General features: G+C 44.6%; 1 protein-coding gene across 2 annotated transcripts in view; it reads left to right on the top strand.

Moving 5' to 3' along the window:
• Positions 1-11511, top strand: part of nfkbie (nuclear factor of kappa light polypeptide gene enhancer in B-cells inhibitor, epsilon) — a 15734-nt gene extending 4223 nt beyond the window's left edge. The window contains exons 3-6 of one of the 2 annotated variants that reach the window (XM_048596793.1): positions 6172-6376; positions 6534-6622; positions 6882-7130; positions 10550-11511. In XM_048596793.1, the coding sequence (XP_048452750.1) occupies positions 6172-6376; positions 6534-6622; positions 6882-7130; positions 10550-10618 (612 nt within the window). In that variant the 3' untranslated portion in view covers positions 10619-11511. Of the gene's footprint in view, positions 1-6171; positions 6377-6533; positions 6623-6881; positions 7140-10549 lie in introns of both variants that reach the window. The other variant, XM_048596792.1, reaches the window with a different exon arrangement.
• Positions 11512-21342: the final 9831 nt, after the last annotated feature.

Genomic DNA, 21342 nt, shown 5'->3' with positions numbered 1-21342 from the left:
TTCTTCACCCAGAGGGTTGTTAATCTATGGAATTCCTTGCCCAGTGAAGTAGTTGACACTACTTCAGTAAACGTTTTTAAGGAAAAGGTAGATTTTTTTTTTGAACAATAAAGGAATTAAGCGTTACGGTGAGAACGCGGGTAAGTGGATCTGAGTCCACGAAAAGATCAGCCATGATCTTATTGAATGGCGGAGCAGGCTCGAAGGGCTGGACGGCCTACTCCTGCTCCTAGTTCTTATTCTTAAAAGTTTCTTCAAAATAAATCCTATCTACATTGGTCCTATAGAAATGAGTCTGGGAATTAGTAATGGGGAATAAAGAGAAGGCAGACTAATTAAACAGGTATATTACATTTATTATAGATAGGATACAATTAGCATTCTGAAAATAGCTTTAAATCAGGAATTGAAAGGAAGGAACTATTACAATTTTTACAAAGATATTACAATTACCAGGGAAGTGGTACTGAGTAAATTGTTGGAACAATGAGTTGACAAGTCCCTGGATCCAGTTGGACTTTTTCCTAGGTCTTAAAAGAAGTCAGTGAGGTAATTAATATCATAGGAGCAGAGAGGCTCCAAGCAGCATCATAGGAGCAGAGTGGCCTGCTGTGTTCATCCAGCCCTGCACCTTGTTGTCTCGGATTCTCCAGCATCTGCAGTTCCTACTATCTCTGAGGTAATTAATATGTTGGTTTTAATTTTCCAAAACTCATTAGATTCAGGGATGGTTCCTTTAGATTGGAAAATAGCTCATGTAACTCTTTTATTCAAAAGGGAAGGGAGACAGAAAGCAGGAAACAACAGGCCAGTTAGCTTCACATTTATCAGAGGGAAAATGTTTGAAGCACTTATCCAAGGGCCCTGTTATGATGTCTTTAGTAAGTTCAGGGTGATCAGGCAGAGCCAATATGGTTATGTGAAAGGGAAATCATGTTTCAATAATTTATGAGTTGTTTGATGAAGTAACTTGTGCTGTAGGTAAAGGGGAGCCAGTGGATGTGTTTATTTAGATTTCCAGAAGGTATTTGATAAGGTGCTACAGCAAAGGTTATTGTGGAAAATAAAATGTCATGGTGTATTGGGTAATATATCGACATGATTGGCTGGCTAACAGGAAGCAGAGAGTAGGAATAAATAGGTCTTTCTCAGACTGGCAGGGTATCATGAGTGGTGTGTCACAGGGACTGGTGCTGGGGCCTCAACTCTTTACAATTTATAGAAATTATCTGGATGAAGGGACTGGGGGTATGGAGCTAAATTTGCTGATGACACAACGATAGGTAGAAAAGTGAGTTGTGAAGAGAACACGAGGCTCCAAGGGGATACAGATAGGTTAAGTAAGTGGGTACAGATCTGGCAAATAGAGTACAATGTGGGAAAGTGTTAAACTGCCCATTTTGGCAGAAAGAATCTAAAAGCAGCACGTAATCTCTCACCATTTAGGTAATGCAGCACTGAGATGCAGAGGGATCTGGGCATCCTACTGCATAAGAACTTAAGAGGAGCAGGAGTAGGTCATCTGGCCCGTCGAGTCTGCTCCGCTGTTCAATAAGATCATGGCTGATCTTCTCGTGGATTCAGCTCCACTTACCCACCTGCTCGCCATAACCTTTAATTCCTTTACTGTTCAGAAATCTATCTATCTTTGCCTTAAAAATATTTAACAAGGTAGCTTCAACCGCTTCACTGGGCAGGGAATTCCACAGATTCACAACCCTTTGGGTGAACAAGTTCCTCCTCAACTCGGTCCTAAATCTGCTCCCCCTTATCTTAAGTCTCTATCCCCTAGTTCGTGTTTTACCCACCAGTGGAAACATCCTCCCAGCTTCTATCTTTTCTATTCCCTGCATAATTTTGTATGTATCTATAAGATCCCCCTTCATTCTCCCAAATTCCAATGAGTATAGTGCCAGTCTACTCAGTCTGTCCTCATAAATAAACCCTCTCAACTCCAGAATCAACCTTTTGAACCTCCTCTGCATTTCCTCCAGTGCCAGTACATCCTTTCTCAAGTAAGGAGATCAAAACTATACACAGTACTCCAGATGTGGCCTCACCAGGATCCTGTACAGCTGCAGCATAACCTCCCTGCTTTTAAACTCAATCCCTCTAGAAATGAAGGACAATATTCCATTTGCCTTCTTAATTACCTGCAAACCAACTTTTTGTGATTCATGCACAAGGACACCCACGTCCCTTTACACAGCAGCACGCTGCATTTTTCACCATTTAAATAATAGTCCATTTTGCTGCTTTTCCTACCAAAATGGATGACCTCACATTTACCAACATTATACTCCATCTGCCAGACCCTTGCCCACTCACTTAAACTATCTATATTCCTGTGCAGACTTCCAGTGTCCTCTGTACACTTTGCTCTACCACTCACCTTAGTGTCATCTGCAAACTTTGTCACACTATACACGGTCCCCAACTCTAAATCATCTATGTAAATTGTAAACAATTGCAGTCCCAACCCTGAAGCCTGGGGCACTGATCGCTGACCAGAAAATCACGCATTTATCTTTGCTTTCTGTTGGTTAAATAATCTTCTATTCTTGCTAATAATTACCCGTAACGCATGGATCTCAGAAATTGAGTCTGCAGGTACAGCAAGTAATCCAGGAAAGCTCCGAGATTGTGCTGGTTTATGGTGAGGGGCAGAATTGAATACAAGAGTAGGGAGGTTATACCTCAGTTATACAGGGTGTTGGTGAGACTGTGTACATAGTACGGGGCACTGTATTTACAGAAGGATGTTAATGTGTTGGAAGCAGTTCAGAGAAGGGTTACCAGCCTAATAACTGGAATGAGGTGGGTTCCCCCATGAGGAAAGGTTATCCAGCTTGACCTGCTTCCTGTGGAGTTTAAACAGTCAGAGGGAGCTGAATGGAAACATATAAAATCCTGAGGGGACTGGACCGGGTGGGTGTCGAAAGCATGGGTTTCTCCTGTGGAAGAATTGAGAACCAGCAGTCAATGTTTAAAAATAAAGGGACCCACATTTGAGACAGAAATGAGGAAACATTTTTTTCCGCTGAGGTTTGAGAGTCTTTGGAATTCCAAACCTTGAAAGGCAGTGCATGCAAAATTAAATATTTTTAATACAGAGCTTGATTCTTGATGACTAGAAGGATGAAAGATGATCTGGAATATGTAGAAATACAAAGTTAAGATTAGAATCAGATCAGCCAATGGTGGACTACACTGGAAGGGCTGAGTGGCCTACTTTTGTGTGGATGAGGCGTTTATAGAATGCCGTAATATAGTGTATTAGGACAGCATGTTCTTGAACTGACCAGAGAACAGATTATTTTATGTATTTTGATTTGCCCTGTTTGAATATGTTATTGCACACCTCTGGGGCGGGTGAGGCTTGAACCCAGACCTTCTGACCCAGAGGCAGGGAGCACTACCATGGTGCCACAAGGCTGAGTAGATTATTTTAGACTTGGTACTGTGACGTGATCAATTAATGACCTTGGAGTAAAAGCACCTCTAAATATCAGTGATCACATACATCCCGTTTGAGAAAGAGAAGTTTGGGTCACAGCTGTCCTTATTTATGCTTAAGATCCTAGTCTGTGTGAGTATGAAATCTGAGCTAGCTGAAGTGAACTGGCATACTAGGCTCGGGAACAGATCAGTAGAACATAGAACATTACAGTGCAGTACAGGCCCTTCGGCCCTCGATGTTGCGCCGACCTGTGAAACCAATCTGAAGTCCATCTAACCTAAACTATTCCATTATCATCCATATGTTTATCCAATGACCGTTTAAATGCCCTTAAAGTTGGCGAGTCTACTATTTTTTGCAGGCAGGGCATTCCACGCCCTTACAGTGCTACAGAGATACAGTGGTTGACGTTTAAGGTGGTATTTCAGAACACTCAGGACATGTTCCTATTGTAATGAAAGGTTAATGGAATGTTGGCCCTTCCAATGAGCTGCCAGTCCTGTTCCTCCCTCAGCCACATATCGGTAATAGCTATAATGTTCCAGTTCCATGTTCCCATACATGTCCTGAGTTCATCTGCCTTAGCTGTAAGACCCCCTGCATTGAAATAAATGCAGTTTAATTCTTCAGTTACCTCATTCTCTAACTTGCTCTTTTTATCAGAAGCATCCTCATCTGTCTTTCTAGTCTCACTGTGACTGCACCCTACCTCCCTACAAGTTTAAAGGCTGCTGAATAATACCAGCCATGTTGAGGTTGTCCAGGACATTGGTGAGGCCTCTACTGGAGTACTGTGTGCAGTTCTGGTCACCTTGCTATAGGAAGGATATTATTAAACTGGAGAGGGTTCAGAAAAGGTTTACCAGGATATTGCAGGGACAGGAGAGTTTGTTATAAGGAGTGGCTGGATAGGTTGAGACTTGTTTCATTGGAGTATAGGGAGTTGAGGGGTGACCTTACAGAGGTTTATAAAATTATTGAGGGGTATAGATAAGGTGAATAGCAAAGATCTTTTCCCCAGGGTGGGGGAGTTCAAAGTGAGGGGGTGTATTTTTAAGGTGAGAGGAGAAAGATTTAGAAGAGACCTGAAGGGCAAATTTTTCACTCAGTGGTTAGTGTATGGAATGAGCTGCCAGAGGAAGTTGTAATGCAGGTACAGTTGCAACATTTAAAAGATATTTGGATAGGTACATGAGGAGGAAAGGTTCAGAGGGAAATGGGCCAAACGCAGGCAAGTGGGACTGGTTTAGTTTGGGGAAGCTTGATCGGCATGGACAAGTTGGACTAAAGGATCCATTTCCATGCTGTATGAATCTATTCAAGGGGGTTGGAGTACAAAAGTTGGGAATTCTTACTGCAACTGTACAAGGTGCTGGTGAGACCACATCTGGAATACTGTGAGCAGTTTTGGTCCCATTATTTATGGAAAGATATCATTTCATTGGAGGCAGTTCAGAGAACGTTCACTAGGATGATCCCTGGTGCGGAGGGACTGTCTTATGAGCAAAGACTAAACAGGCTGGGACTGTACTCACTGGAATTTAGAAGAATGAGAGGTGATCTCATTGAAACATATCGGATTCTTAAGGGGTTTGACAGGGTCAATGCTGAGAGGATGTTCCCCCTCGTGGGAGAGCCTAGGAGCAGGGGGCATAGTCTCAGAATAGAGGGGCACCAATTTAAGACTGAGATGAGGAGGAATTTCTTCTCTCTGAGGGTTGTGAATTTTTGGAACTCCTTGTTACAGAGAGTTGTGAGGACACAGTCCCTGTGTATATTTGAGACCGAGGTAGCTAGATGCTTTATCAGCCTGGGATTCAAGGGTTACAGGGGAAGGGCGGGAAAGCGGATGTGAGGAATATTGGATCAGCCGTGTTCCTATTGAATAGCAGAGTGAGCTCGAGGGGCTGAATGATCCTGGCCTGTTCCTATTTCTGATAGTCTTATCCCTATGACCCTTGCTGCCATTACTGATTAAGAATCTGTCTCTCTCAGCCTCGCATATACTGTAATGAGCCAGCCCCAACAGCCGTCTGTGGTAAAGAATTCCACAGATACACTCCCTCCAGCGAGGAGAAATTCCTCCTCATCTCTGCCTTAAAAAGTGACTCCTTGTTCTTAGATGTTGCCATCTGGTCCCAGATTCTCCCACAAGCCCCTAAGAATCTTGTGTGTTTCAGTAAGGTCACCTCTCATTCTCCTAAATTCCAATCAGTACAGGCCCAACCTTCTGAAACTCTCCTCATCAGACAGTCCCTCCATCCCTGGGACCGGATGTGTGAACCTTCGCTGGATGGCCTTCAATGCTGGTATATCTTCCCTTAGATAAGGGGCCCAAAACTGTTCAGTCTTCCAGCTGACTAGTACCTTGTATGACGCCAGTGGATAATCTCCCTACTTTTAAACTCCATTCCCTTTGAAATATAGACCAACATTCCATTTGCCCTCCCTGTTAACCCCTGAATGTGGAGGCAGGCTTCTTCTGATGGGTGCAGAGATGGTTAGATTCTGTCATGATGGAGATAATTATTGGCCTCCTTTTGTGCGATATTAATGCCATAGAATTGTGAGGCAGTGGGAGGTGTGAGGAGGTGAACTGGGGCCTGTTAGGAGTGTGGTGGAGCCCTGGAGGAGACTGGGGCTGAGTGTGTATTCTTGGTGTTGAATGGAGTTGTGGCTTATTCTTTAACAGAGTCGCCTTTATGTTTTAGTCAGCCCTGCATCTAGCCGTGTATACTGAGCAGCTGAACATTGTACAAGAGCTGCTGCGAAAAGGGGTGAATATGAATCAACAAGACTGGAATGGGAACACACCCCTCCACCTGGCCTGTCAGCACCAGCTGCTCGACTGTGTGAGGCTACTAACAAGCAACAGAACTGGAAAGAAACTGAATATGGAGCTGCAGAACTGGCAAGGTAAAGTGAACAACAGTAGTTCCAGGTGTCTCTGCATGTCTCACCTACATGTATAGCCCCGTGTTGGCGGAGCTGCCGGTGGGGCTGGGGCCCCGCGTTGGTCTCTGACTGTGGTTGGTTGATGTCCATTGTTATTACATTGTGTATTTTTCCACAGGTAGAACATGTCTCCACACAGCGACTCTCACAAGGAACCAGAAGATCTTAGCCATGTTGCTGCAAACAGGAAGCAACATTAACTCCCAGGTGAGGCTGCAGAATGTTTCAGCCACTAAAGTGTTTTCTTTCTTTGCTGTCCTTCTCTCGTTTTGAGTTTCTCTGTGGAGCTTGAACCTTCTCTGCATGCTGCCTGTTTGCTGGGTCCCTTTCCATTTCTCCACCTGACCTTCCCTTTCTCACAGATATCTCCCTCGTGAATTCACTCCTCCTCCCTCAGCTCTGGGTCCACTCATTCGCCAGAGTGAGTCCCTGTACTCACCTTCGTGTCTGTTCTGTTCTGTTGCAGGATGGTCCAAGTGGGAAGACCAGCCTACACCTGTCTGTGGAGTGTGGGGACTGTGCCCTTGTGCGGTTTCTGCTGAGGATGGGGGCCAGCGTCAATGCGACTATGTACAATGGCTGCACAGCCCTACACCTGGCAGTGGGCAGGTGGGATACCCAGATCGCAGACATCCTGTGCCAGGCTGGGGCAGATCCTTTACTGCCCAATGTGGAGGGGGACACAGCCCAGGACCTGGCCTCTGGCAACGTTGATGTGAGCGAAGTAAATGTGAACACGGTTTGAACAGTCTGGGAAGAACGGGGAGGGAGCCTGTGATAAGGGCCTGGTTCAGTCTGGAACCAAAGAGGGCTGAAAGTGAAGGAACTCTGCTCTGAGAAAGTTCATAGCTCCAAGAGATGATTCTGCATTCATGGCGAGGGAATTGGATGGAGATATTCCCAAACTTCAAGAACTAGCATTTATGTAACATTTTTTAACCTTTTAGAGTAGAACATCCCGAGACCCCTCACCTCATTAATCAGAGAATGTTTGAGCCTATTGAGTTAACTGTATAGACTTGGTCAGAGAGGCAGACTTTCAGGAGTGAGGGAGAAGGGCTGGAAAAGAATTCCAGAGCTTAGGGTCTAGGCAGCTGAAGCAGCGGAGAGAGGGAGAGGAGGATCCAGGAAGGAATTCTAGAGTTTGGGACCCAGAAAGCTTGAAGGTACAGCTGCTGCTGCTTCTGCAGTTAAGATTGGGGGGTGTTCAAGAGGCTGGAATGATTGCAGTGCCGAGCCTTCAGAGTATGGTCTGGAGGACATGGTGAGGGCCGAAGGATTTCCAAACAACCGTGAGAACTGAATGATGAATTGGGAACACAGCAGGCCGAGCAGCATCATAGCAGCAGAAAGGCTGACGTTTCGGGCCTAGACCCTTCATCAGAAAAGGGGGAGGGGAAGGGGGTTCTGAAATAAATAGGGAGAGAGTGGGAGGCGGATAGAAGATGGATAGAGGAGAGGATAGGTGGAGAGGAAACAAACAGATCGAAGAGGCGGGGATGGAGCCAGTAAAGGTGAGTGTAGGTGGGGAGTTAGGGAGGGGATAGGCCAGTCCAGGGAGGACGAACAGGTCAAGGGGATGAGGTTAGTCGGTAGGAGATGGGGGTGCAGCTTGAAGTGGGAGGAGGGGATAGGTGGGAGGAAGAACAGGTTAGGGAGGCGGGGACGAGCTGGACTGGTTTTGGGATGCGGTAGGGGGAGGGGAGATTTTGAAGCTTGTGAAATCCACATTGATACCATTGGGCTGCAGGGTTCCCAAGCGGAATATGAGTTGCTGTTCCTGCAACCTTCGGGTGGCATCGTTGTGGCACTGCAGGAGGCCCAGGATGGACATGTCGTCTGAGGAATGGGAGGGGGAGTTGAAATGGTTCGCGACTAGGAGGTGCAGTTGTTTATTGCGAACCGAGCGTAGGTGTTCTGCAAAGCGGTCCCCGAGCCTCGGCTTGGTTTTCCCGATGTAGAGGAAGCCCACAACGATGCCACCCGAAGGTTGCAGGAACAGCAACTCATATTCCGCTTGGGAACCCTGCAGCCCAATGGTATCAATGTGGATTTCACAAGCTTCAAAATCTCCCCTCCCCCTACCGCATCCCAAAACCAGTCCAGCTTGTCCCCGCCTCCCTAACCTGTTCTTCCTCCCACCTATCCCCTCCTCCCACCTCAAGCCGCACCCCCATCTCCTACCTACTAACCTCATCCCGCCCCCTTGACCTGTCCGTCCTCCCTGGACTGACCTATCCCCTCCCTAACTCCCCACCTACACTCACCTTTACTGGCTCCATCCCCGCCTCTTCGACCTGTTTGTTTCCTCTCCACCTATCCTCTCCTCTATCCCTCTTCTATCCGCCTCCCACTCTCTCCCTATTTATTTCAGAACCCCCTTCCCCTCCCCCTTTTCTGATGAAGGGTCTAGGCCCGAAACGTCAGCCTTCCTGCTGCTATGATGCTGCTTGGCCTGCTGTGTTCCTTGGCCTGCTGTGTTCATCCTTGTTGTCTCGGATTCTCCAGCATCTGCAGTTCCTACTATCTGTGATGAATTGGGAAATTATATTAATGGAAAATAGTCAAATCAAATACAAAATAAATACAAGATGGACAGGACATCATGAAAGGCTAAAGCAGGGGAGTGGAAATAGCCCTGGAAATACTCGCTTCATTAGCAGTCATCATCCAAACTTCTATAGACTCTGGAGCATTTCCTACAGATTGCAGGATGGTATATATAACCTCACTATTTAAAATGGAAGGGAGAGAAAACCCAGAGAATTACAGTTTGTCTACCATCAGTCATGGGGAAAATGCTGGAATCTGTTATAAAAGTTGTGATAACAGAATATTTTGAAAGCAAGAATAGTATTGGACAATGCCAGCAGGGTTTCTGAAAGGAACATCACCCTTAACAAATCTACTGGAGTTTTTTGAGGATGTAACTGGTAAGGGAGAATCAGTGGACGTGGTGTATTTGATTCGGTCCCACGTAAGAGGTTAGTGGGTAGTATTGAAGTACGTGGGCTCGAGGGTAATATCCTGACGCAGATTGAGAATTGGTCAATTGACAAGAGACAGAAAGTGGGAATACAGAAGTCTTTTCCAGGTGGCAGGCATTGACTGGTGGGGCACTGCAAAAATCAGTGTGGGTTCCTGCTATTCACATTATATATAAATGTCCTGGGTGAGGGAACCAGATGTAATATTGCCTAGTTTGCTGCTGATATGAAACTGAGCGAGATTGTGGGTTGTGAGGAGAATGTGAGGACACTTCAACGTCATTTAGACAAGTTGAGTGAGTGGGCAAACACATGACAGATACAGTACAATGTGGCTAAATGTGAAACTATCCAATCTGGTGTGAAAAAACAGAAGGGTAGAGTATTATATAAATGGTGATCTATTGGGATGTTTGGGTGTGTAGGGGGATCTAGGTATCCCTATAGATCAATCAGTGAATGCAGACAGGCAGGCACAGCAAGCAATTAGAAAGGCAAATTATACATTGGCCCCCATTGCAGTAGCTCTGAAGTTGAGAAATAGTGATATCTTACTGCAGTTAGACTGGGCCTTGGTGAGAGCACACCTGGAGTACTGCATACAGGTTTGGTTTCCCTACCTAAGGCAGGATAGAGGCAGTGCAGTGGGAGGGTCTCTAGGCTGGTACTGGGGAATAGCAGGACTCTCCTAGGAGGAGAGTTTGGCTCAATTGGGCCTGTATTCACTAAAGTTTAGAGGAATGAAGGGAATCTGATAAAAACAAAAAATTCTAAGGAGGTAGACAGATACAGGGAGAATGCTTTCTCTGGTTGGGGAGTCTAGATGTTGTAATCCCTGTCATTAATACTGATAATGACAGTCTAGAAGGAGACTGTTCAGTCCTTCTTGGCTCTTTGGAAACTCTCCAATTAGTCCCATCCTCTGCTATATTTTTCCCTTGAAATCCTTCTCCAGTTCTCTTTTAAAAGTTCCTCTTGCATCTGTTTCCACTGCCCTTTCATTTCCAGATCATTGATGGGCTGAATGGCCACCTCCTGTGTCATTTTGATGCTGCAGCTGAAGTTTCTGTGAGCAGCCCTCTTGAAAGGTTGTGTCTTTGCTGACATTTCCTCTCTCTCTCTCTCTTTCTCTCTCTCTCTCCTGCAGATCCTTGCATTGTTTCCATTTGATGATATAAAGTTGATGGGGAGACCAGTGAGATGTTCTGACTTTTGATGGCTTATTGGACGTTAAATATACACAGGAAAGAGGAGTTGAAGCAACAGAGAAAACACACACTGCTTCATCAAACCTGCAAGGACCTGGATCAAGTATTAGCCAGTCACTCGTCCTGAACAGATTGACAAGCCAATGGAGTTCATGACCTCCACATCAAGACTGAAACCTTGGAGTGGGAACTTTGGGATGTGTTCAATTAACACCATCACCTCAATGGCCTGCCCGAGGACAATAACACAGAGGAAGATTGCTGTATCATCTTCCACAACCTCAGGACATCTCCAAGTGCTTTGTAGCCAATAAAATAGTTTGGTGGCTATGTACGAGATACAGTTATCAATTCCATTCAACAAACAGCACTCCCTCTTAGAAAGAGAAACTCTTTCATTGATGCGGAGTGACGCACAGCTATTGACCTGAACACTTGCACAATTCCTCACATCTTCCTTGAGGAAGTTTCCATTAGATTCCTCACATCACTGTCAGCACAGATGGGGCTTTAGTTTGAACATTCCAGTAATGCAGCCCTCCCTCAGCACTGACCCTCCAATAGTGCAGTGCTGATTTTCATGTTTGTCTGGGTCTCAGTTCATGGGTCTCAGTTCATCAGTAGATTGCCTTCCGATTCTGTGCTGTGGCTTATATTGTACGATGTTTATTAACATTGGAAGAAGTTTGGAAACTATCATTAGGCTTGTGCTGAATCTGCTTTAATTGAGAAGAATTCCACTGTACAGGCAGATCCATATCGCTATCTGTTCTGTACTGCCTGATGTTTTTAAAGAACAGAATGTGTTTTTTTTTAAATGGGTGCGTAGGCTGAGGAAGTTTATTGATTCTATTTTGTCATTATATACCATTTACTGGTAATAAATGTTAACTAATATCTATACTGAGAGCTGGTTTGGCTGCACGCAACATAAGGGCGAGTTTGGTGAGTGGGGAAGGATGTGCTCCTTCCTAGCATTTCAGCCTCCACTACTTGGCTGTTTGGTACGGTGGAAGAAGCTGATTGGCGAGTACACCGGAAGTAATTCTACTTATTCTCATTGTAATAAATATTTTTCAAACTTGTGGTTTGGCAGATCAGCTTGGCCAGCTAGAAGATCCATTCTGCAGCATGTGGTAAGATGCACCAGTGTCACTGGCTGTACAAGCTTGAGATCTCGATTTTGGAACTCGTGGTGGCTGGAAGCCACTGTTGTGCATTGTTGAGGCAGAGGACTATACGGGTAACACATTTAGACATGTGGTCACGCTGTAGGTTAGGAATGTACATGCAGAAGGGGACCTGGGGAGACTGCCATGCAGTACAACGCTCCCCTGTGTATATTGTGCTTGCTAATGGATAATCCATTTTGAATAGCGGTGCGGGTGATGGTTCTTCTGGAATGGCACCACAGACAAACCAGCTGTAAGGGAGGAAGAAGAATGGAGGAACTCTACTGGTCAGGGACCAGGCAGGTGTTACTGTGGCAGTAAGTATGATTCCAGAGTGAGGTTTTGTCTCCCTTGACAAGCCTGGGCCAAGGATGACACAGAGTGGCTGTACAATACCCTTCTGGGGGGAGAGTGAACAGCTAAGTGTCTTTTATCTATATTGGTGCCAATGACATTATGACATGTGGCAAGATCCTAAAAGCAGATTTTAGGGAGTTAGAAAGGAAATTCAAAAGGAAGATCAGAACTGTCATCTCAGCATTCTTCCCAGTGCCATGTGCTAGCGAGCATAAGATCAGGAGGTTGGATTGATTGATCATGTGGCTGGAGTATTGGTTTGAGTGGGAGGGTTTCAGATTTCTGAGGCAAGTGGGACCTCTGCAAGCTGGATAGGTTACTCTACAGGACTGGGGCCATTATCCTGACGGGGAGGTGTACTAGTGTTGTTCAGGACAGTTCAAACTGAGGAGATGGAATCCTGAAGGCTGTCTCAAATCGGTACTAAGGAGAAGGAAAAGGCTGGACAGGCGAAGGTGAACATCAGTTAAGCTTGGAAAGCAGAAAGATGTCACAAAGACAAAGTTAGGGAGCACTCCACATGAATGACTGCAGCATTCACAACGAGAGAGATCATCTGAAGGCACAAATAAAACAAAATGCATCTTGTGTAACTGTGGAAAATAGCTGCACGTTTTGGGGGATGATTTCCTGAAGTGTGTCAGCGATTAGTTTTTCGAACAAATATTGAGCTGACGAGATTTTAGATATAGCATTATGTAACAACGAAAGGTAGATGAATATTTGTTTTAAAAGAACCTTTAAAGATGAGTGACCACAGTATAGACTTGTACACTGCGTTTGAAAGTGAGTTCAGTCTGAAGCAAGGATGTTAAGTTTGAACAAGGAAAATTCATAGGTTACAAGGCTATTGAGGTGGTTTTGGGGCAATATGTTAAAAGTTACAATGGTACATAGAGCAAACGGGTAATAAAGTTAAGGATTGAGAGTATTTTAGAATCTGGCAAAGGAGGATGAGAAACTAATAAAGGGAGACTAGAATACAAATCTAAAAATGGACTGTAGAAGCTTCTATAGTATGTAAAGAGGCAGCATGGTGGCTCAGTGGTTAGCACTGCTCCCTCTCCGCGCCAGGGACGGGGTTCAGTTCCACCCTCGGACGACTGTCTGTGTGGAGTTTGCACGTTCTCCCCGTGTCTGCGTGGGTTTCCTCCGGGTGCTCCGGTTTCCTCCCATAGTCCAAAGATGTGCAGGTTAGATGGATTAGCTATGCTAAATTGCCCATGGTATCCAGGGATGTGCAGGCTAGGTGGATTAGCCATCAAAACTGCAGGATTATGGGGTTAGGGTAAGGGGGTGGGTCTAGGTGGGATGCTCTTTGGAGGGCCACTAGACTCGATGGGCCTGAAAAACTCAGCAGGACTGGCAGCATTGTAGAGAGAGACAGTTAAAGTTATGAATCTGATATGACATTTCTTTAGAATTCTCCACAGATCCTGCCAAAGCTGCTGAGTTTCTCTCAACATTGTGTCTTTATTTTAAAGGGAAATGTTTAGCAAAGGCATGTGGGTTAATTTCAGGTAGAGCCAGGAGAAGCTGAATGACTACTGAAGATCTGTTGTGCTGGTGAATGGCAAGAAATGAAGTAAGCAAGTTGTACTGGTGAAATTAGGGGGACTGAAGGCTGATACATCTCTAGCATCTGATATTCGACATTCCAAAGTGTTGGAAGAAGTGGCTATAGAATGGTGCTCTGGTCTATAATGTCTATAAACTCTGAAATGATAACTTCAGGTCGGAAGTTTGCAAATGTCACCCCACTATTTAAGAAGCAAGAATTTAATCAGGATTTAAGGAACATGCTGGAATCTATGATGAAGGAAGTGATAAAGGAATATTGGTGATCAGATTGGGCAGAGTCTGTATAGCTTTGTCAATGTGAAATTGTGCTTGACAAACCTTTTGGAAATTTTTGAAGATGTTACTAGCACAACTGATAAAGGTGAACTGGTGGGCAGAGTATATTTGGATTTTCAGAAGGATTGTAAAAGAAGACCCAACAACCATTCCCCGCCCCTGAGTACAGACACAGGCCGAGACACACACTCACTGTCTCTCTCTCTCTCTCTCTCTCTCTCTCTCTCTCTCTCTCATGTGGAGGTGCCTGGTTTGGACTGGGATGGACAAGGTCAGAAGTCACATGACACCAGGTTATAGTCCAACAGGTTTATTTGAAATCACAAGCTTTCAGAGCATTGCCCCTTCAGGTGGAGTGAAGAGAAGCTTGTAGGCACAGAATTTATAGGCAGAGAGATCAAAAGATCACACAAATAGTGTGAGTGGAATGTTGATAGGCTGAATAATAAGCGAAGGAATGACCTATAATCCAATTTAATTGAGGTAGAGAGATAATTACAAAGCATTAAAAATAAGGTGATGCTGGAGACAAACCAAATGACTGGAATAACATGATAGGGTTAAGAGTTGGATGTCAAGGGTCTAACCAAAGTAACAAGTAATCCAAAACTGTACAAACTAGTTAAGGTAGAGAGATCATAATTTATCAAGGTGATGGTGTTAAAACAGGACAGTGAGGAAGATTTTACGAATACTGAATGGTGTGGTGGGGGGTCACGTAGTGCAGCATGATCCCAAGATCATGGTTGAGGAAGTCTCCATCAGTACAGAACTTGGCTGTCAGTTTCTGCTTGGCGATTCTGTATTGTGTATCTCGAAGACTGCCTTGGAGGGCACTTACCCAAAGATCGGAGGCTGAATATCCTTGACTGCTGAAGTGTTCCCGACTGGGAGGGAACATTCCTGTCTGGTGATTGTTGTGCAATGTCCATCCACCTGTTGTTGCAGTGTCTGCATGGCCTCACCAATATACCATGCCTCGGGACATCCTTTCCTGCAGTGTATGAGATAGACAACATTGGCCGAATCACGTGAGTATCTACCGTCTACATGGTGGGTGGTGTTCCTACGTGTGACGTTGTATCCATGTTGATGATCTGACATGTCTTGCAGAGGTTACCATGGCAGGATTGTGTAGTGTTGTGGTCGATGCCCTGAAGGCTGGGTAGTTTGCTGCGAACAATGGTCTGTGGGGAAGATCTTGGTGAGATATTTTGTCGTCATCAGTGACAATAAATTGTGCCTGTATGCTTTTCTTCACTTCACCTGACAAAGGAGGAGCACTCCGAAAGCTTGTGATTTCAAATTAACCTGGTGATACACACTCCCACACATTCACATACACATACGCATTCACACACGGCAAGTTTGCAAAACTAAGCTAACGGGATATAAAGTAATCCACTGTCCCAGATAAGCACTGGCTAACAGACACAGAAGAGGAATAAATTGGTCATTCTCTACCTCGGGCCCTTGAGCACTTTTAAAGTGCAGATTAATAAATTTCTAAATACCAGTGACTTAAAGGGATGTCAGGATAAGGTGAAGAAAAATACATTGAAGTGTTCGATCAGTCATGATCATGTTGAATGGCAAAGCAAGCTTGATGGCCTATAGGGATCAAAGGATATGGGGAAAAGAGGGAATAACCTATCTGTGTTGGGTGATCAGCCATAATCAAACTGATCACTGGAGCAGACTCAATGAGCTGAATGGCCTAGTTCTGTTTTCTGTGTTTGTATGATAAGTGTGTGCCCACAAGGATGGGGTCCAGCCCACTGCTAGGAACCGGGTTTTCTGTAATTTATGTTCCCTAGCCCTGACTCCTCCATACCTCCTGTCTGCTGTTGCACGAGAAAGGCTCTCTGATACGGAAGAGTATGTGATTCACCCTAACTTTTTTTTTCTATTCATTTTTTTGTGGGATGTGGGTGTCACTGGCTCGGCCAGCATTTCTTGCCCATCCCTAGTTGCCCTTGAGAAGGTGGGAGTGAGCTGCCTTCTTGAACCGCTGCAGTCCTCCTGCTGTTGACCCACAATGCTATTAGGGGGGGATATCCAGGATTCTGACCCAGCGACAGTGAAGGAACAGCGATATATTTCCAAGTCAAGATGGTGAGTGACTTGTAGGGGATCTTGCAGGGGGTGGTATTCCCATGTATCTGCTGCCCTTGTCCTTCTAGATGGAAGAGGTCGTGGGTTTGGAAGGTGCTGTCTGAGGAGACTTAAACCCTCAGCATTGCCTACCTTCTAGAGTCAGAGTCATACAACATGGAAACAGACCCTTCGGTCCAACCATTCCATGCCAAACATAATTCCAAATTAAAATAGCCCCTTCTCCTCCTTTATGACCCTCCTACCTTTCTTATTCATGTATCTATCTAAATGTCTTTTAAATGTTATAATTGTACCCGCATCCACCACTTCCTCAGGAAGTTCATTCCAGATGCGAACCACCCTCTATGTAAGAAATTTGCCTTGCATGTCTTTTTTTAAAATCTCTCTCTTCTAACCTTAAAAATGTGTCCCCTAGCCTTGAAACCCCTCATCCTACAGGAAAAGACAATAACTCTACATAAACCCCTCATTATTTTATAAACTTCTATCAGGTGGCCTCTCAACTTCCTATGCTCCAGTGAAAAATGTCCCAGCCTATTAGAGATAGTAAGAACTGCCAATGCTGGAGTCAGAGATAACACAGTGTGGAGCTGGAGGAACACAACAGGCCAGGCAGCATCAGAGGAGCAGGAAAGCTGACATTTTGGGTTGGGACCCTTCTTCAAAAATGGGGAGGGGGAATGGGAGCTGGGAAATAAATAGAGGAGGGGTGAGGGTGGGGAAGGTAGGCGGGATGGTTATAGGTGAGTGCAGGTAGGCAGTGGTGGGGATTGGTCAGTGAGGTGGATGGGGCAGATAGGTGGGAGAGAAGATGGACACGTTGTGTCGGGTCGAGGAGGTGACTCAACCACCACACTAACCAATCCCCACCACTCCCAACTTGCATCCACCTGTCACCATCCCACCTACCTTCCCCAGCCCCCTCCCTCCTCCCTCTGTTTATTTCCCAGTTCTGATAAAGGGTTCCCAACCTGAAATGTTGACTTTCCTGCTCCTCTGATGCTGCCTGACCTGCTGTGTTCCTCCAGCTCGGCACTATGTTGTCTCCCAGCCTATCCAGCCTTTCTTTATAATTCAAACCTTCCAAATTGGCAACATCTTTGTAAATCTCTTCTGAACCCTCTCCAGCTTGATAATATCCTTCTTATAACTGGACGATCAGAACTGAGCACAGCATTCTAGAAGAGGCCTCACCAATGTCCTGAACAACCTCAACATGACTTCCCAACTCCTATACTCAAAGGACTGAGCAATAAAGGCAAGCATGCCAAATACCTTTTCAACCACCTTGTCTATATGTGACGCAAACTTCAAAGAATTATGTCCCTACATCCCTCGATCCCTCTGTTCTACAACACTACCCAAGGCCCTACTATTATTATACAAGCCCTAGCCTTGTTGGTTGTACCAAAATGCAATACCTCACATTTATCCAGATTGAACTCCATCTGCCATTTTTCAGCCCATTGACTCATTTGATAAAGATGCCTCTGTAATCTTAGAAAACCTTCTTCACTTCTACTATGCCACCAATTTTGGTGTCGTCGAAAAACTTACTAACCGTGCTTTGTATGTTCTCATCCAAATCGTTTATATAAATGACAGACAAAAGAGGACCCTGAACCGATCCCTGTGGAACGCCACTGGTCACAGGCCTCCAGCCCGAAAAGTAACCCTCCACCATTACTCTCTGTCTCCTGCCAATAAGCCAATTATGTATCCAGTTGGCAAGCTCACCCTGAATCCCATGTGACCTAACTTTACTCATTAGTCTACCATGCGGAACCTTGTCAAAGGCTTTACTAAAATCCAAATAAACAACGTCTACTGCTCTGACATCATCAATCTCTTTGGTAACTTCCTCAAAAAAGTCAACCAAGCTTGTGACACAATTTCTCTTGCATGAAACCATGCTGACTATCCCTAACCATTTTTTTTAAAACTCAAAGAACTGCAGATGCTGTAAATCGGGAACAAAAATAGAAATTGCTTTAAAAGCTCAGCAGGTCTGGCAGCATCTGTGAAGAGAAATCAGAGTTAATGTTTCAGGTCCAGTGACCCTTCAGAACTGATGGTGGGTGGGAAAATGTCGGTTTATATACAGAAGATAGGGTTGGGGGGAGGGGGTAGGGAGTAAACGAGAGGATAAAGCCCAAAGTGAGAGAAAAGCAGTTGGACAGACAAAGAAGTTGATAATGATCAGGCTGGGAGGGTGAATAGTTGTTAATGGGGACTGTTAGTGACTAACAACAGGGGGTGTGTAATGGTAGGCTATGTGATAACAAGGCCTGGTTGTGGGGTAGGGGGCTAGGACGTGGGAGAATTTAGGCCCTAAAATTATGAACTTGATATTGAGTTCGGAGGGCTGCAGGGTTCCCAAGTGGAAAATGAGGTGTTGTTCTTCCAGCTTACACTGAGCTTCACTGGAACACTGCAGCAAGCCAGAGACCGAGATGTTGGCCAGGGAATAGGGTGGTCTGTTAAAGTGGCATGCAACTGGAAGCTCAGGGTCTTTCCTGCGAGCAGAACGTACCCCAGAAATCTCCCGCACTTTCACCCTCGCTCCTTCTCTTCCCTCCCGCAACAGCGATAAGGTTCCCCTTATCTTTACCTACAATCCCACCAGCATCCACATCCAGAAGATCATCAGATGCCATTTCCACCACCTCCAGTGAGATGCTACCACCAGATACATATTCCCCTCCCCTCCCTTGTCCACCTTCCGCAGGGACCGTTCCCTCCAGTACACCCTGATCCACAATTCCTTCACCCCCAACACCTCCCCACAGCCTCACGGCACCTTCCTCTGTAACCGGCGAAGGTGTAACACCTGCCCATTTACCTCCTCCGTCCCCAGTATCCAAGGGCCCAAACATACCTTCCAGGTGAAGCAACACTTCACCTGCACATCCCAGAATCTAGTTTACTGCATTCAGTGCTCACAATGTGGTCTCCTCTACATTGGGGAAACAAAGCATAGACTTGGCGACTGCTTCACAGAACATCTATGTTCTGCTCGCAAAAAAGACCCTGAGCTACCTGTTGCCTGCCACTTTAACACATCACCCTGCTCCCTGGCCAACATCTCTGTCTCTGGCTTGCTGCAGTGTTCCAGCGAAGCTCAATGCAAGCTGGAAGAACAACTTCTCATTTTCCACTTGGGGACCCTGCAGTTCTCCGGACTCAATATCAAGTTTAATAGTTTTAGGAACAAAAACAGAAGTTGCTGGAAAAGCTCAGCAGGTCTGACAGCATCTGTGAAGAAAAAATCAGAGTTAATGTTTCGGGTGAGGGGACCCTTCTGGAGAACGTCTCAGCGTGGTGTTGAGTTCTGAGTACCCAAAACGTTAACTCTGATTTTTCTTCACAGATACTGCCAGACCTGCTGACCTAATCAATTTCTGTCTCTCCAAATGCCCGTAACTCCTATCTTTTATAATCGCCTCCAACAATTTACCCACAACTGAAATCAGACTCATGGGTCTATGGTTTCCCAGTTTCTCCTTACGCCCTTCCTTAAACAACGGTACAACATTTCTCTCATAAGAATGCCCCTGTACTCTTTATATTGATTAAGGGATTTAGTTGAACCAAAGTTGTCTATATCTAAAATAAGATTCTCATTTATTCTTGACTAGAACCTCAATATCTTTATTCATCCATTGTTCTTTAACATTATCAGCCTTACCCTTCACTCTAACAGGAACAAAATGCCTCTGAATCACAATCTTGAATGCCTCCCACTTACCAGACGTCCTTTCACCTGCAAACAGTCAACTCCAATCAACTTTTGGAAGTTCTTGTCTCATACCATTAAAATTTGCCTTACTCCAATTAAAAACTTTAACTTTAATGGAAGGCTTATAATTTCCATAACCATGCTGAAACTAACAGAATTATGATCGCTAAACCCAAAGTGTTCCCTCACTTTGACTTCAGTCACCTGTCCTGCCTTATTGCCCAAAATAAGGTCTAGTTTTGCTCCTTCTCTAGTAGGAGCGTCCATATATTGATTAAAAAAAAATTTCTTGAGAACATTTGACAAATTCTTCACCATCCAAACCTTTAACACTATGGTAGTCCCAGCCAATGTTTGGAAAATTAAAATTGCCCATTATTACAACCTCGTCATGCTTACATATATCTGAGATCTCCCTACATATTTGTTTCTCAATTTCTCTCCTACTATTGGGGGGCCTATAGTACAATCCCATCAAAGTGATCTTTCCTGTCTTATTTGTAATTTCTACCCATATATTTTCACTGGATAATTTTTCAGAGATATCTTCCCTAGTTACAGCAGTAACGTTATTTCTTAATCAAAAACGCCATCCCCCATCCTCTGTTGCCTCCTTTTCTATCCTTCCTTTAGTATCTAAAACCCCAAACATTGAGCTGCCAGTCTTGACCATCTCTCAGCCAAGTCTCTGTAACAGCTATGACGTCCCAATCCCATGTTCTTAAACATGCCCTGAGTACATCAGCCTTACCTGTAAGACCCCTTGCATTAAAATAAATCCAATTTAGTTCTTCAGAGTTACTACATACTCTGACTTGTCTCGTCTTTCTTTTCTAATTGACATGCTCTCCTGACATTCAGAACTTTCCCCATCAATCCTTCCATTTACACTGCTACTTAGAATTCCTCGACTCCTCGACTCCTCCTCTCTATCAGCGTAAAGTCTCCTTTAATGGAATGAGCAAATCTCCCTGTTAAGATATTGGTTCCTTTCCAGTTTAGGTTAGACCCATCCTTTTCGAACAGGTCTTTTCTATCCCATAAGACATTCCAATTGTCCAGAAACCTGAATCCCTGAACAATACACCAGCTCTTCAGCCATTGATTTATCACCTTTAACCTCTTGTTCCTTCCCTTGTTTGAGTTTGGCATTGGGAGTAAACCAGAAATTACTTCTTTTAGGGTTCTGTTTTTTAATCTTCTATCTAACCTCTTAAATTCAGTCTATACTGCTTTAATCTTTTCCTTAAAAATGTCTTACTAATGTGCACAATAATTTCTGACTTCTCAATCTCACCTTTAACAATACGCTTGAAATGTTTAGAGACATGCTTAATCCTAGCACCTGGAAAGCAACAAACCATCCTAAATTTACACTGACTGTCACATAACTTCCTGTGTCTGCTAGTGACAGCACACTCCCCTATAATAATAATTCTTTTAAATCTTGTCAAACACTGCCTAACATAAGAATCATTGCAAGTATCTA

Source organism: Rhincodon typus, chromosome 5 (assembly GCF_021869965.1).
Source record: "Rhincodon typus isolate 14 chromosome 5, sRhiTyp1.1, whole genome shotgun sequence".
NCBI classification, from domain to species: domain Eukaryota; kingdom Metazoa; phylum Chordata; class Chondrichthyes; order Orectolobiformes; family Rhincodontidae; genus Rhincodon; species Rhincodon typus.
The sequence above is the reverse complement of the archived record's forward strand: the minus strand, read 5'-3'. Positions and strand labels throughout refer to the sequence as shown.